The 14233-nt window shown below is 30.5% G+C and overlaps 2 protein-coding genes across 3 annotated transcripts in view; both read right to left on the bottom strand.

Annotated features, from left to right (window-relative positions):
* LOC145183575 (ectopic P granules protein 5 homolog) overlaps positions 1–3249 on the bottom strand; it is a 33020-nt gene extending 29771 nt beyond the window's left edge. Inside the window, exons 1-4 of one of the 2 annotated variants that reach the window (XM_090083754.1) lie at positions 3134–3249; positions 2869–2974; positions 2333–2512; positions 767–982 (exon numbers count right to left, since the gene is read on the bottom strand). In XM_090083754.1, the coding sequence (XP_089939880.1) occupies positions 767–982; positions 2333–2405 (289 nt within the window). In that variant the 5' untranslated portion in view covers positions 2406–2512; positions 2869–2974; positions 3134–3249. Of the gene's footprint in view, positions 1–766; positions 983–2332; positions 2535–2868; positions 2975–3133 lie in introns of those variants that run through there. The other variant, XM_090083755.1, reaches the window with a different exon arrangement.
* A 1224-nt stretch (positions 3250–4473) lies between these two features.
* On the bottom strand, positions 4474–5157 carry LOC145183260 (zinc finger MYM-type protein 1-like). Its single transcript, XM_080058593.2, has one exon. The coding sequence runs from the start codon at positions 5155–5157 to the stop codon at positions 4474–4476; it is 684 nt and encodes a 227-aa protein (XP_079914719.2).
* Positions 5158–14233: the final 9076 nt, after the last annotated feature.

Below are 14233 nucleotides of genomic sequence, written 5' to 3'. Positions count from 1 at the left end.
ATAGTAAATAAGGGTGTGGGGTAGTGACTTTAGCTAACTTAAAAACAAAAAAAAATAGGTACTTGATCTCTGATCATTGCCGAATAATATATTAATTAAAAGCTCACTAGCTTTAATAAGTTCATTGTTCGGGGAGGAGTGTCATACACCCATTTTTTAGACTCTAGCCCCAATAATTTTCCAACATCGATAGTTTTAAAGAAACTTTAGTTTCAATCGACTTGAAAACTTGAAAATCGGTTCATAAAAAACAATATTATATTTTATAAATATATGCGACGGAAACTTTTTACAAACCCTACCTCGTTTTCACATGGTGTTAGCCAATGAGATTTCATAAAACGTTGTGAAAACTAGGCGTGACATGTAAAAAGTTTCCGTCGCAGATATTTTTGAAAAAAAAGGTTTTTCAAAATATTAAATTCTTTTAAATATTTGAAAAAAACACACCAATAGCTAAAAACTTTAAATTGATTTCCCAAAATGATTATAGCTCCAAATTGAATAATTTTTCCGGATTTATGTTTATATTTATGGCTTACATAAATCCCAAAGTGAGCCAATATGATTTGGAAAAAAAAGTATGTTTAGACAGTGGCTTACTATACATAGACTTAAAACATTACAACTTGCATTAAAATTTAAGTATTTCAGATTAAATACAATAAAATGCCAGAAGGTACTATGGTAAAAATATCTTTACCATTATATTTATTTCCTAAGTTGATATTACCTTTTAAAAAATGCTACAGAAAGTAAAAATTACCATTCTCAACAAGCTCCTTATTCATTTCAACTAACTTTGGCGTGTCTATGGTTTCTTCTTGATCTTGAGGCACAGAAGCCAAATTAATATTTATGATTTCAGGTGAAGAATAATTAGCTTGATCTTCACATTTCAATGATGGAGCATTAGCATGATCTTTATATTTTAGTAATGGAGCAGTAGATGCTATGGAATTCTCTTTCATTAATTCATTTTCTGTGAAAAAAGAAATTAAATGTTTTATCTATAAAGTAAAAGCAAATTCAGTAGAGTACAAAAGCAATATTCTATACAAAACACTTAAACTTTGCTCCACAACTTTACTAAAAATAAAATATATTATTTTACAAATGGCCAAAAAACTTTTAAATAGTATAGAAGCACTTACTTCCAAACCTTTGAAATTAAAAAAACATTTGAAAATTAGTATTTTATATAAAATGGTTACTTCTGCTGGATCTACTATATCTATAAGTTTGTTTTCTTCAAGATGATTTATTTACTTTAGACAAATTTATGAAACAACTTATAATTTAATTTGATAACAAAAATGAAACAAAATTGGAAATTTGTAGTGAAATTTTTGGTTTTGGTTTTTTTTTGGTTTCAGGCTTCACTTTTATAAAGCATGGTTTAATGAAACAAATATATTTATACAACTGGCAACAGAAAATAACTTTATACTCAGCTCCTTTTTTATTATCATTAATGATACTAGACTAGTAATTATTAATTATACTTTTGATGTTTTTTTTATCAATAAGTTTATTTATGGCACCAATAACAGCAGCAGAAAGCCATTAATCAATCCATCATTTTTATCCCAAGACACATTAAGTAGGATTGAAGAGTTTGGTAGGACACAAGAGGTGATATTAGCAGAATAGCTATAAAGGTTTGGTCACAACATGGAAAATGAAGAACCAAAAGAAAAAAGAAAACTTAATTTCTGTTCCTAAAAGAACTGGGATAAATGCTAAAGCACAAAAAATGCTTAAAGATTTCATTTACTCTATCCATTACCAATCAGAGAGAAAAGAAAATGTAAAATAACATTATTGGAAAAGATACAAATCAACTACAAAAGGGAGAAGCTGTTAAAATATATTTGGCTGTACACTTAGATGTGGCAAAGTTGGTTTTACAATTTTCAGACTATTGCTGCATTCACAGCAGCAATTTAATTTCTGTAAAGTAATTTGAAATTAATTTTTATTTTTCAAGTAAATTTCACTGAATATTAAACTTGTGTTAACATTCAGAGAAATTTATTGGTAATTGATTTGTATCCTACCCTGGAGTAAGAAAAAACTATATCAACAAAGAACTGTGGTAAGTACCATGGCCAATAATAGAAGATAAAATTATATAAGATCAAAACTTATTTGAAAACTGTAGCTTCAAATTGTTAAAAATTCAAAAAGATATTTTACTTCTGTTCCTACTATTGGAAAATTTTTCAGATTGTAGCTTGAGATAAATGCCACTTTAATTTTGTCATATATAAAAATGTTATATTGAGGTATAAGATTTATTTCTAGATATGATAACATTAAAAAAGCTTACCAAGTCTGTTTAACTTCTTCACACTTTTGCTCTTTTTTTTCTTCCTGGATCTCTCATAGACTGCTTCTGCCATTTTTTTACTTTGCTTTTTGTTACTTTCATTTACTTTTTATTTTATTTATTAAACTCATCTTTATTCAGCAAACAATTAGCACTGCTTCTCAATTAGTAGACTGTAAGCTAAGTTAAGCAAGCATAAATTAGGCAATTAGACATACACAAATACAATATTCTCTAATCATTTCAAAGTAATATAGACATCTTTGTGAGTTAAATCTGTTCTACTTTGTTAATTATGCTAACAAAGTAAAGCAGATGTTGAACTCTTTTCTCAGTCATTATGCCCATGCTATGTTTAGATTATATAACTATTGAAGGAAATATCAACATCAATATACTTTTGATTTGTAAGAATGTTAGAAAAAACAGGGCATAGCAACTAGTGTTTCACTAATAAAAATAATGACCTAAATATAGTCCTTTCATAAACTTTGTTTAAAAACCAAACTAAATACAACTCAAGCTAATTCACATACTTTTGTAAAGAAAGCATTGAAAACTCTAGTGCTAGAAGAACTTATGCAAACTAACTATTTCGATAAAAGCCAGTTTGAAAACGTTTTAGTAGGAGTTGGCAACTTTCTAAATTGTATTACAAAATAACTTGTAGAAAGCAATTTTTTTTTATTTTTTATTATTTTGTTATATGTTTTTATATTTATTGCGTACATAGACAAAAAATAACAGTAACACTTGCTTAGTTTCGTTTTGTTAAAAAAAATGTGACTTAAGTACTTATACCACTGCGTTTCTCAAATACGGAGAATTATGGCATTTTTTAAACAAAATGTTCCGCAATAGTTATTTTGATGACACGAAAAACGACGACTCAGCAGAATATTATAGTTGCCACGGCTACGTCTAAGACTATAATTTGAAAAATATTAATAATTACTAAAATGCGTTTTGAAGAATTAAAATTCCCCGCCTGGGGAAAACACCGATCTCGCGCCCCTCCTCCCTCACATAAAGTGCTTAATAACAATTTTTTAATAAATGATGACACAAACTTTTAATAAAACTTTATTATTCATTATAAATAAACAATTTGTTTATGTAACATATATTACAAAATTGTTTTTATAGCTTTAATTGCTACAAATTTCTTAATAACATTGTCAAAATCAATTTCTTCGGTAATTTCTCGCTCTATGCTTAGTAAAGCGAGATCACAGAGACGGCTTTGGCCCATCGAAGCTCTCAAGTAAGAGTTAATCAGTTTAAGTTTACTGAATGATCTTTCACAACTAGCTACAGACACAGCTATTGTTAGCAATATTTGCAATGCTATACGCATATTAGGGAAAACTATAAACATAAGTAGTTGGTCGGGACTTAATATTTTTTCCTTACGGCTAGTAAGCAGCATTCTACAGTGCAAAATTTCTTCGTACAGTTCTCGTCCATCCACATCAGAACTGTAGACTTCGCCAAATTTTTTACATTGATCTTTTAAGTGATTGATTTCCGTATTGAAACACAACCCTTCCACATCAAGAAGAAATCCAAATTTTTCATCAATTTCCATTAATCGAACGCTTCTTGTTTTCAATTCATTAAAAAGACGGTCGACAGTCCTTTTTATTACCCTTTCCATTTCTTCTTTTGCTGTTAACCCAACATCTCTAGACATTTCGCCATCCATTCTTTTTTTTTTTATCTTTGACGTCTTTCAAATTCAACATCCCATTCGTTGCAAATTTGAACTCCTTCTTTTAGTGAGTCAGTAACTAAAACTTCTCTCTCACTTTGGAAATAATCTTGGAGCGATTTCAAATCTAAAGCTGCATTATGAAAGTTCATTTTAGGGTCCTGCAACCTCTTTTGAACACGGTCAATTCGGCCAAGAATCTTGTTCCAAAACCCTAACAATGTGAGAAAGTCATACGTTAAAATTCTATTATAAAGCTGCTTTGCATCGCTTTTTGTTTCATTTGATGCGCTTTCGTCTACCATTAAGTTCTGAAGAACCTCCACTATTTTATCAATGTAGGTGTGTACAGGTTTTACTGATTCTGTTTTGGCGCTCCACCTGGTATCGGAATCGGACTTCAAAGTAATAGGCACAGCATCTTTAAATTTTACCATCGTTGAGTTGATCTTGAGAAAAAAACGTAAAGCTCATCGATGGTTCCAAAAAAAGTAATCATCATTACTTCTTCTTTAGCCGCATGTACGCCTACCAAATTAAGACTATGATTGTCACAATTGACAAATATGGCAAGGTTGTTTTTTTCATTTATTATTTGATGCACATAACTCTTGTGGCCACCCATAACAGCAGCATTGTCATAGAATTGCGACCTGCAATTTTCTACATTCATATCGTCTTTTTCTAATTGCTCCAATATTGTTTGGGCTAAGCTAGCTGCATCCTTATCACTGAGTTGGATAAAGCCAAGGAAAGATTCTTTTATATATACTGTTTTTTTCTCGAAATCGATCTCGACATACCTAACTACCTCGGACATTTGTTCGCAATGGGCTAAATCTGGAGTTGAGTCAAACATTAGCCCATAATACTTTGCTTTATGTATCTTTTCAAGCAAGTTAGCACGAACAGTGGATGCTATGATGTGAATGAACTCGTTCTGAATGTTGGGAGAAAGATATGTAGTGGATCCAGGATGGCTCTCCGCAAATTTTAAATGATCTTTAATAACAGGATCAAAATTGGAAACTAGTTTCAGTAAACCAAGTAAATTTCCTGAGTTAGCATTTGATTGAAGTGATTCTCGGTGTCCTCGCAAAGCTAAATTTTGCATTGCAAGGTATTTGATGCAGTGCAACAGGCTTTTCAAAATATCACATCACTTTTGATTTTCTCTTTGAATTTGTTGTTGAAGTTCTGCATCAATTATTCCTCTATTGTAAAATAAATTTCTTTCCAGTTCTTTCCATTGGGTAAAGCATTGTCTGTGGTTTTTTGAATTTTCATGTACATTCATTCTCTCAGGTGCTTTCCAATTATTAAATCCGTTTTCTTGTTCCAAACTAGATTGGTTTTCGCATTTTAAAAAAAGAAGACAGCAAAAATAAAAGGCAGATTTTTTGGAAGGCGAGTAAACCAACCATGAACGCATCACTTGCTCACCGTGACCATTTCCTAATTTTTTTAAGAACCAACTTTTGTTCTCAGAACGATTGTTAGTCGGCAGAAAAGGATCTTCGATGCTTTGGAAATATTTAAAACCATGTTTAATAATTTCAATTCTCAATGGATCCGTTATGATTGCTTTTCCTGTTTCTTTACTAAACATAAGAAATCCGATGTCGTGTTCTACAATAGTTTTAGGTATGGGACATTTAACAACTTGGACGTTTTCGGATATTAAGTCTTTATCTTCAACGTCATCAATCTTCATTTCTTTGTCAAACTCAGGCCTAACTTCTGTTTCTTCAGAAGTAGCAAGGATTTTGGAATTATAACTAAAATTCTCTGCATCGCCATCAATAGATGCCGCAGCTAATTCTTTCTTGCTTGAACTTGACCCAGTATCTTCTAATTCTTGAGGCCTTGCGCTTGCAGTAATTTCTAGATTATCTGAAGAAGTCGTGCTCGTGCTCGATTTTTGAAAAAACGTCTTAAAAACTTTGCTGCTTTTTTCTTTTTCTTTTGCCTCTAATGAACGTCGTTTTTGACCTGCAGCCCCACTTTCCTTCTTTTTCTCAAAAGAACGAGTCATGGTTCTCAGCTAATTATTTTTAAAATTATTAAGAATTTGCTATATATAATTGACAAAAGCAATATATTTTTTAATTACCTTAATATATCTCAACAAAATATTTTAGAATATATTTGTAGAAGACGAATCCAGTGATTCAGAAGGCGCCCATGCAGGCAATACCAGGCGCCAGTGTATATTTCAGTTTTGATTTATTTAAGGTGGCTCACCCCCTTTAAATCTAACTTTTTATTTATATATGTTAAAAACTTGTTTTTTGTTTTTTATATAAGGAAATTACGTTAAAACTTTGACTTTTTAAAAGAAAAATGAAATTTGCATTTTTTGATGCTAAATCAGCATAATTTGTCTAAAATCTTACCTTAGTTAAAACACTGATATCTTGACTAAAATATGGACTAAATATACCATATTTTTTTATACCCCCCTTTTTTATCGATCTTAATTTTTTTTCTTCAATTTTTATTAATAACAGTCGATTTCCTTAACTATTTGTAACCGCTTTTTTTAGCACATTTTTTAGAAATATAATATTTTGCAGAACAGTAGAAAAGCATAATAGATCTAACACTAAGAAATAATTCAAAACTTGTTTCTTAACTTATTTTATATAGTTCTCGCTTATTGTATTGCAACCAAGCCTCTTTTGCGCCCCTTTCAGGTTGGCGCCCATGGCACTTGCCCTGCCTGCCCTACCCTAGATACGCCACTGTACACAAGAAAAAAAAATTGCACTCATAAAACCTCTTAAGAAAATCTTCCAAAGCCAATATTATGTCAGATAAAATAAGATGAAAATGGCTTATATACTGTCTGGACATTTACTTGGAACATGACCAATTCTTTATGAGACCCATAAAGGTTTTTTAATATTTTTCCTAGTTTGGAATTATCTGCATTAGGATTTTATTGAATTCAGCCTTATTGACTAAATTCAATAAAATCCTAAAAACATAAAATTTATAAAGATTAAAAATTTTCTTTTAAGAAACGTTTAGGGAAGTAAGATTTTGCTTTGCCTTCCTCTCTTCTCTAATTTTCAATTGCTTACTTTTGGAAAATGTGCGCATGTATTGGCCAGCTGCGAGTGACCCAGTGTTGTATAGTTGAGTGCAACAGTGTCACATACGAGAGGGGAATTCTTATTCTTATTTAACTGTGTCAATAACCTTATCTGGAGAAAATTACAAACAGCTGAGTGCGTTTAATATTTTTAGTGATGTCTTCAACATCGCAGGAAATAAGTAATTTACTCAAAATCTGGGGTCGCTTTAATCATAAGGAGTAAAATAATGTATTATTTGACGTTTCAATAGGTTGGATCACTCACCTAGTTGACCACCGGACATCTTAGGGGTGTATATTTCAGGACTTTTGGACATCCATTTTTGAAGTCTGCGGAAGAAGTTCTATAGGCGCTAAAGCAAAAAAATATGCCTTATTTTAAACGTCTGAAGACATATAAAATAGACATTGATGATTATCATTTTAACCTATACTTTAAATTTTTCAATAAAATAGAAACAAAGTGCATATTTTTGATTATTGGACTTTAAAGAACTAAAATTTCAAATGAATGAGTATCATTTTTTAATAAGAACAGAAAATTACAGGGTAAAAATGATATCCAGTGGATCACAGAAGCTCTAGAATGTATCAAACGACCAAAAGTCTACTTTACAAATTAGTAAAGTGACAATAATGTTAACGTCTACATGCTCCCGGCTTCTTGTTCATTTGTTTCTTTTTGCAATGGAGCTTTCTTTGGTTCTTGTTTTGCCCTCTTTAAAATATAATAATGATTTTTATTTACACTTACAACATTTCTAAAGCGTGTTAAAAATATTTTTGTAACTATCAAAAATTATTTATTTTATGATTTCTTTAATACGTCGCATGACGTTTTGAACACTTTTATTTTTTTGAACACTTTTTAAAAAAACATGGCTGCCACCCAGAGTGAACTTCGCAAAAGTGAAGTCGAATTATGTAATAATCTATATTAAATAGGAATTATATTTTATTTCATCAATGTTCTTAGATTTTTTTCCCTAAACTAAACAGAGGGGCCAGAATTGTGTTAAATACTTCTGGCCCCCTGTTTAGTTTAGGGAAAATTAAAAGTTGCACTAAATAACAAAAGATGGTTTATAAAAAGCTTATAAGTGTATAAGCAAATTTATTTTATATCTTTTAACAATTTCTGTATATACAATTCGCATTTGTTAAATTTATTGAATCTATCAAAACAGGAAAATCTTTTTTTTTTTAACCATAAGGTGTCTTTACTTGGGCGCGGTCATAGATTTCTTCCAGAAGAAATTATTATGCTAGAGGGTTCTTGATAAACGAAAGTGTGTTATGACTTTACTTCAACTATTAACGTGTAGATATGCAAAAACTTGATTTAACAAATTTCTCAGAAAAGATTTTTTCGCACTTTAATTTCTAATTTTCAAAGAAATAATCACGCATGCACCAACAAAAAATTAAGATAAAACCTCATCCAGAAACAAGATAAATTTCTTTTTAAGATAGAGTTAACCATAACTAGCTTGAATAATAAAATGATGGTTTTTGGGTACGCAAAATATTTTGTGTTAAACTTCGCAACTACGAGTGATTAATAAATACAAGAAGCATTCGGGGCCCTTATTACTGCTATAGAGCTCTTTAGATACACAATTCAGTACCAGAAGCAAGTTTAACACTAAAAACTTAGGGGTTGCCCATATATTACGCAATACACTTAGGGGGTTCGTACTTTTGTTAGGACTGAATACGGGGGGGGGGGAGGCGAAGTGAAGGTTTATCAAACTTTGTGACGCAACAATTTTTGGGTTTACAAGTTATTTAATAAAGCTGTTGAAAAAAAAAGCATATGGTCCCAAATAAATTGCAAATCATCTCTGATTCGTTCAAAACTAACAACAGCACTCGTCTCTCATTGCCGGAAAGAGGACTTCAAGTTCAAAACGCATTGGACTACTTAAATTAAAAGTTCTTACTTTTCTTTGTGGGACCAGCTATGAAGCTATAAGAAATTATCTCATACCTAACAGTGGTGTATTAGGCTGTATCCTATAATATCTTTGCCTGTCTATTCTAACTTTCTTCAGAGTTGCTGCTACTATAATTGTTGCATGTAATTTGTATTACTGAAGAAACACTTGGTTTTTTTGTCTGCAATCAATGTCATCTTTTGTTTTAAATGCTGAGCAGCACCCTATCAGAAGAAGGCTAGTTTGGTTAGAAGCACGTTGTCAGTTTGAACTAATGGCAATCAGTTTGAGTGGGGAAAATGGGGAGCACATTGATTAGATTAAACAAGATAAACTAAACTTGTCTGTGCGATTAGCTTGTTTTTAAATTGATTTGCAACTAAGATTTTATAGACATTCTTTCCGCGCAATTTACATGCTGGATGAACAGTTTTGTTAGATGCAGCTAAGCAAGCATGTAAGTAACATAGAAGTGATCTAATTTGCTACTACTTGGTAAAATATTAGTTTATACAAAAAACGTTTAAAATATTTAAGGTATTTTCATTGATCTCAAAATATGATTGGATTGCAACAATTTGGCTTTTGGCCTTTTTATTGGTCTTTTTACAAACATAAAAGTTTAGTGAAAAAATAATAATACTTCATTTTATGTTGCTTAGCCTTTTGGATTGGAGAAATTGTCGATAGAATAGACCATTCAGAACAGCGATTATCTTTTTCATACATTAGCGGCTAAGGTTTTATAAACAGTAAAAGTTCAACACAGGTGTTTGATCTAATCAAGGTCCAGAACCTTTGATGGCTACTCTAAAATTCGAAGTCAAAAATCTTTTTGTTATTTAAACACAAACGACATTTGTGACCATTATCCTATTGTAATATTCCTTGCTTTTGTTTTTTTGACATTAGGTATCATGAATTCCTTGATCATTTTTCTATACACCATTTAAACCATGATGCTTTCTTTACGAACTTTATTGAATTGATCAAATATTAACTTAGCTTCTTTTTTTATTAATAAAAATAACGGAATTAATTTTTTTTTTTTTTTTTGCATCACGTTTCACGGTATTTTTTATAAAACTTGGTCAACAGTCCCTTTCCTTATTGAACTTGTCCGTTTTAACATGTTAAACTAAATAAAGATTTTCTTGTATTACTCCTTCCGATAAAGTGCTTGTCAAGTTTTTTATTATAAAATTCCTTTATAGTCTATAATTCTTTCCATCCAAAAGTTTTGTTGAAAATCAATTTTGCCTAAACTGTTTTGTCATAATCCGCATTGTGTGTTAAAATTAAGCATCTGCGTATCGAAACTTTTCTTATTACGATACGATACGATAAGATATTGAAATGTTCGTATCATTAGTTTTTTTATACTACGATAATATCGTACCCAAAAAGTTTGCACGACAAAGTTTAGATTGTTATCGATTCATTGCGATATTTATCGTTCAGTTACGATAAATATCATAACTCATATCGTAAAAACGATAACGATACTTATCGATTCATTACGATATTTTTTACTTGCAGATAAACAATGACACTAAGATCCGCATTTTTGACAACAAATCCATGGTTCTTTAGAGCAAGACAGCGAATAAAGTTCATAACAATACAAAAATGCTGTATCAGGTTCGAAATTTATTTTATTATTACTTCTTTTAATCTCTTCACTACAGAATTTTTCTTCAACAGTTGTCTTTCTTTTTGTTTTTCTAACAAATTTTTCCTTTTTCTTTGTTATGTTTTTCTTTTGCCTTATCTTTTAATTCTTGGATATCCGGTGTGGTATTCAGAGGTCCAGTTTTTCCACGTTTTCAATTCAATTTTAGAGGGTGCTAAAGGCACCGGACACAACTTTTGTATACTAGATCTTATCCTTTCGTTGAAACAGAAGATCCAATGCATATGGAAGCTTCTGATGGGGGAGATCTCATTTCCAAATGTGTTGGTTTCTCAAACTTTTGTATTTCATTTTTGTTCTTAGTCTGATCACCTTTTATGCGCATTAAAATTTATTTCAGGGATTTTTTTCAACTCATTTTGCAGACTTTCCTATGATGGTAGCTCCTCGGTATACCATCATAGGATAGAGTCACAATATATTTATTAAAACAAGCTGTTTCTACCTTATTCTACACATAGCATTAAAAGAAGTATTCTAATAAATGTACAAAGCCTGCAGATGAAATGCATGAAAATTTCACTTCTGTATAATATATAATAAAATCGTAATCCTAAATATATGAGAGCATAAAAACTATAACACCACATGCGAAAATTTATGTTTGTTGATTAAAAAGCATTATTTACGACAGAAGGACGAATTTTCACCAGAAGTAATGAATTACTAATATACACGTGTTGGTCTTATCACTTATACACCAAAACTAATATTTATGGAAATATGACCAGTATGCCATCATAGGCGCTATGCCATCATAGGTACCTTTCCCCTAGATATATAGATATAGATAGACTGATAATATGTTTGATACTAATAACAATAATATTCAAAAACCCAATTACTATGACATTTATTTGGCATTCAAATTTGCTTGAACAAATAAATATTTGAAATAATAAAATAGCTTTGTTTTTGTACTGACCTATTGGATATCAGGCAATTAAACGATCAGTAAGCAACATCATTTAATTAAAAGAAGATTATGTGAAAAAATTTTAAAATTTAAAGTTCGCTTAAAGATTGATTTGAGAATAGAAACTTGAATCAATTATGTCAGGTGACTTCAATTAAAGTTACCACAATGTTGTAATTGAAAATTGATTTACACACAAACGATTAAAACATCAATATAATTAGGAAATCATCATGATCCCATACTAAATAAAAAAAACAAGCCTTCTAAACTAAAACAAACCAAATGAAAGTTTCGGTTCATTTTGGCAGTGCACAGTGGGCCAGGTGGCGGACAAAAATAAAAAACATTCTCAAAAATGACATTATTGCATACCATTTTATAGATTAAACATCCAGCTTTTATAAAATGTGTATATTTTTGTATAATTATCATGCCGTTTGCATTTGAAGCTGTTGATAAAAAAGTTTTTTCTGATTATTTTTTTTCAAAATATTTTTTCAAGTTTGATGTTTTTTGTGTCACTAATAAGCATAAAATAATTAATAATTGTTAAACCTCTCTTTTTATTGCATAGTTCAAGTATTGTCTTTCAAATGAGCTAATGCAACACTGTTTTGCACGCAAATTATGTCAAATAAAGTGATTTCAAATGATGGCGTATTTAAAGTACTTTTTTAAGTCAAAATTTCACTCATAAAATTGAATAGTTTTGCGGTCCAAGATGGTCCAGTATTTTGAGACATGAAGTACGTTGTCCAATATGTACATTATCAATATACTGCAGAGAAAATACAATTAGCCTCACCTTTATTTTTTGTTCTAATTTAACAAAAATTGCAGTGAAACAATTATTAAATCTACTTTATTTCTTATTACTTCTACTACAACTAAAAAGTTTATAAATTGGTATGTTTAATTAATTACAAATGGAAAAAAATTAAAAGTATTCAATTTGTGGAGAAAATTGAATTAGCCTCATAAACGTTATATACAAAAAATAAAGAAAATATTTTGTTTTTACGCTCATTTAGTATTTAGTATTGCTTCCTGAATTTTTAATGACTTCAAATATGCGGTTTGACATACTAGTCACAAGATTTTGGATAGTTTCTATAGATATTTTATTCCAAGCTTCTCTGATATGAGTTTTCAGCTCCAAGGTACATTCAAATTGCTTACCATTTTCATAAACCTTTCTAGAAAGTATTCCCTATAGATTTTCAATTGGGTTAATATCTGGACTACGTGCGGGCCATTCCTTTACGTGAATATTTTTTTCTCTAATCCAAGCTTTTACAACCTTTGAATTATGGATAGTAGCATTATCTTGTTGGAAAGTGAAATTTTCAAACATCAATTCCTCACCATGTTCAAGTAAACTTATTTCTAATAAGTCAATGTAGTCCTGTGAATTCATTTTTGTTGAAATCCATGCCAGTGGAAGTTTTCCAGCAAAGGAAAAAGCCCCCCAAACCATAACATTTCCACCCCCAAAGTTACGACTCATCCGAGTTTCTTTCTCTTTTCGAAGATCGTGCGAGTAATATTGTTAGCCATCAGGACCATCAAGATTGAACTTTTTTTCATCACTAAAGAGAACTTGATGCCACTCTTCTTGCCAAGACATGTGTTCTTTCGCAAATTGTAATCTAACTTTTTTATGACGAGCAGTAAGTTTTGGTTTTGGTTTACGCTTTTTCCGAACTGTGTTTGGATCTTCATGTAAGATTTGTCTCACACGTTGAACAGATACAGGTAATTGTAAATTAGCACGAATTTGAGATGCAGTCATGTGCTGAGCAGCAGCACCACGTACAATAACTCATTTAGTACAATTATCAATTTTACGTTTGCCACCATTTCCCTTATAAGCTCCATAATTAACGCCAATCTTGAAGTAATTGTTAACCACTTTTGGAGATCTTTTAATTTTCTTTGCAATTTCCCGATTAGATAAGCTTGTATCTTTGTATGCTTTGATTACTACTAAATCTTCATTCGTTAAACGCTTACCACGTCCCATTTCAAATTAACGTATCAAAAACCAAATGTTAAAAACTTTATGAGCACTGATTTCACAGTCTTTGTTTAACTTACAAATAATAATAAAAAACTAACTCACAAATGCGTATCACCAGATCAAAATATACAAGTAAACTGAAAATAATTATTGATGAGGCTAATTCTATTTGTTACCGCAAATATCAAGTATTATAAATTTTATGGTTTTATCAAATGTACCGCAATTTAATTATGCTATATTACAATCTAAAAAGTTGTTGTTTGTAACAATAATTATACGTGTGTGGATACAGAAGATGTACCGCACAAACTTGTTTACAGATTTACAAAATATTGGATCAGTACATGGTGAGGTTAATTCTATTTTCTCCACTGTAAATTTGATTTATTATCCGCAGATGTCTGCATGATTAATAATTTTTACAAGTTAAATGATGTATCCAATTTTATGTGGCAAAAACATTATATGCATTTTATTCAAAATAGCTATGTAATAATTGGGTCTCAGTGAGACTAGAT

This window comes from Hydra viridissima, unplaced genomic scaffold (assembly GCF_058129835.1).
Source record: "Hydra viridissima isolate aposymbiotic clone 2 unplaced genomic scaffold, HvirCarnegie_v1 scaffold_4, whole genome shotgun sequence".
In the NCBI taxonomy this organism is placed as follows: Eukaryota; Metazoa; Cnidaria; class Hydrozoa; order Anthoathecata; family Hydridae; genus Hydra; species Hydra viridissima.
The sequence above is the reverse complement of the archived record's forward strand: the minus strand, read 5'-3'. Positions and strand labels throughout refer to the sequence as shown.

Coding starts and splice junctions, on each gene's coding strand:
- LOC145183260 (XM_080058593.2), bottom strand. CDS start 5,157: ATGCAAAATTTAGCTTTGCGAGGACACCGAGAATCACTTCAATCAAAT.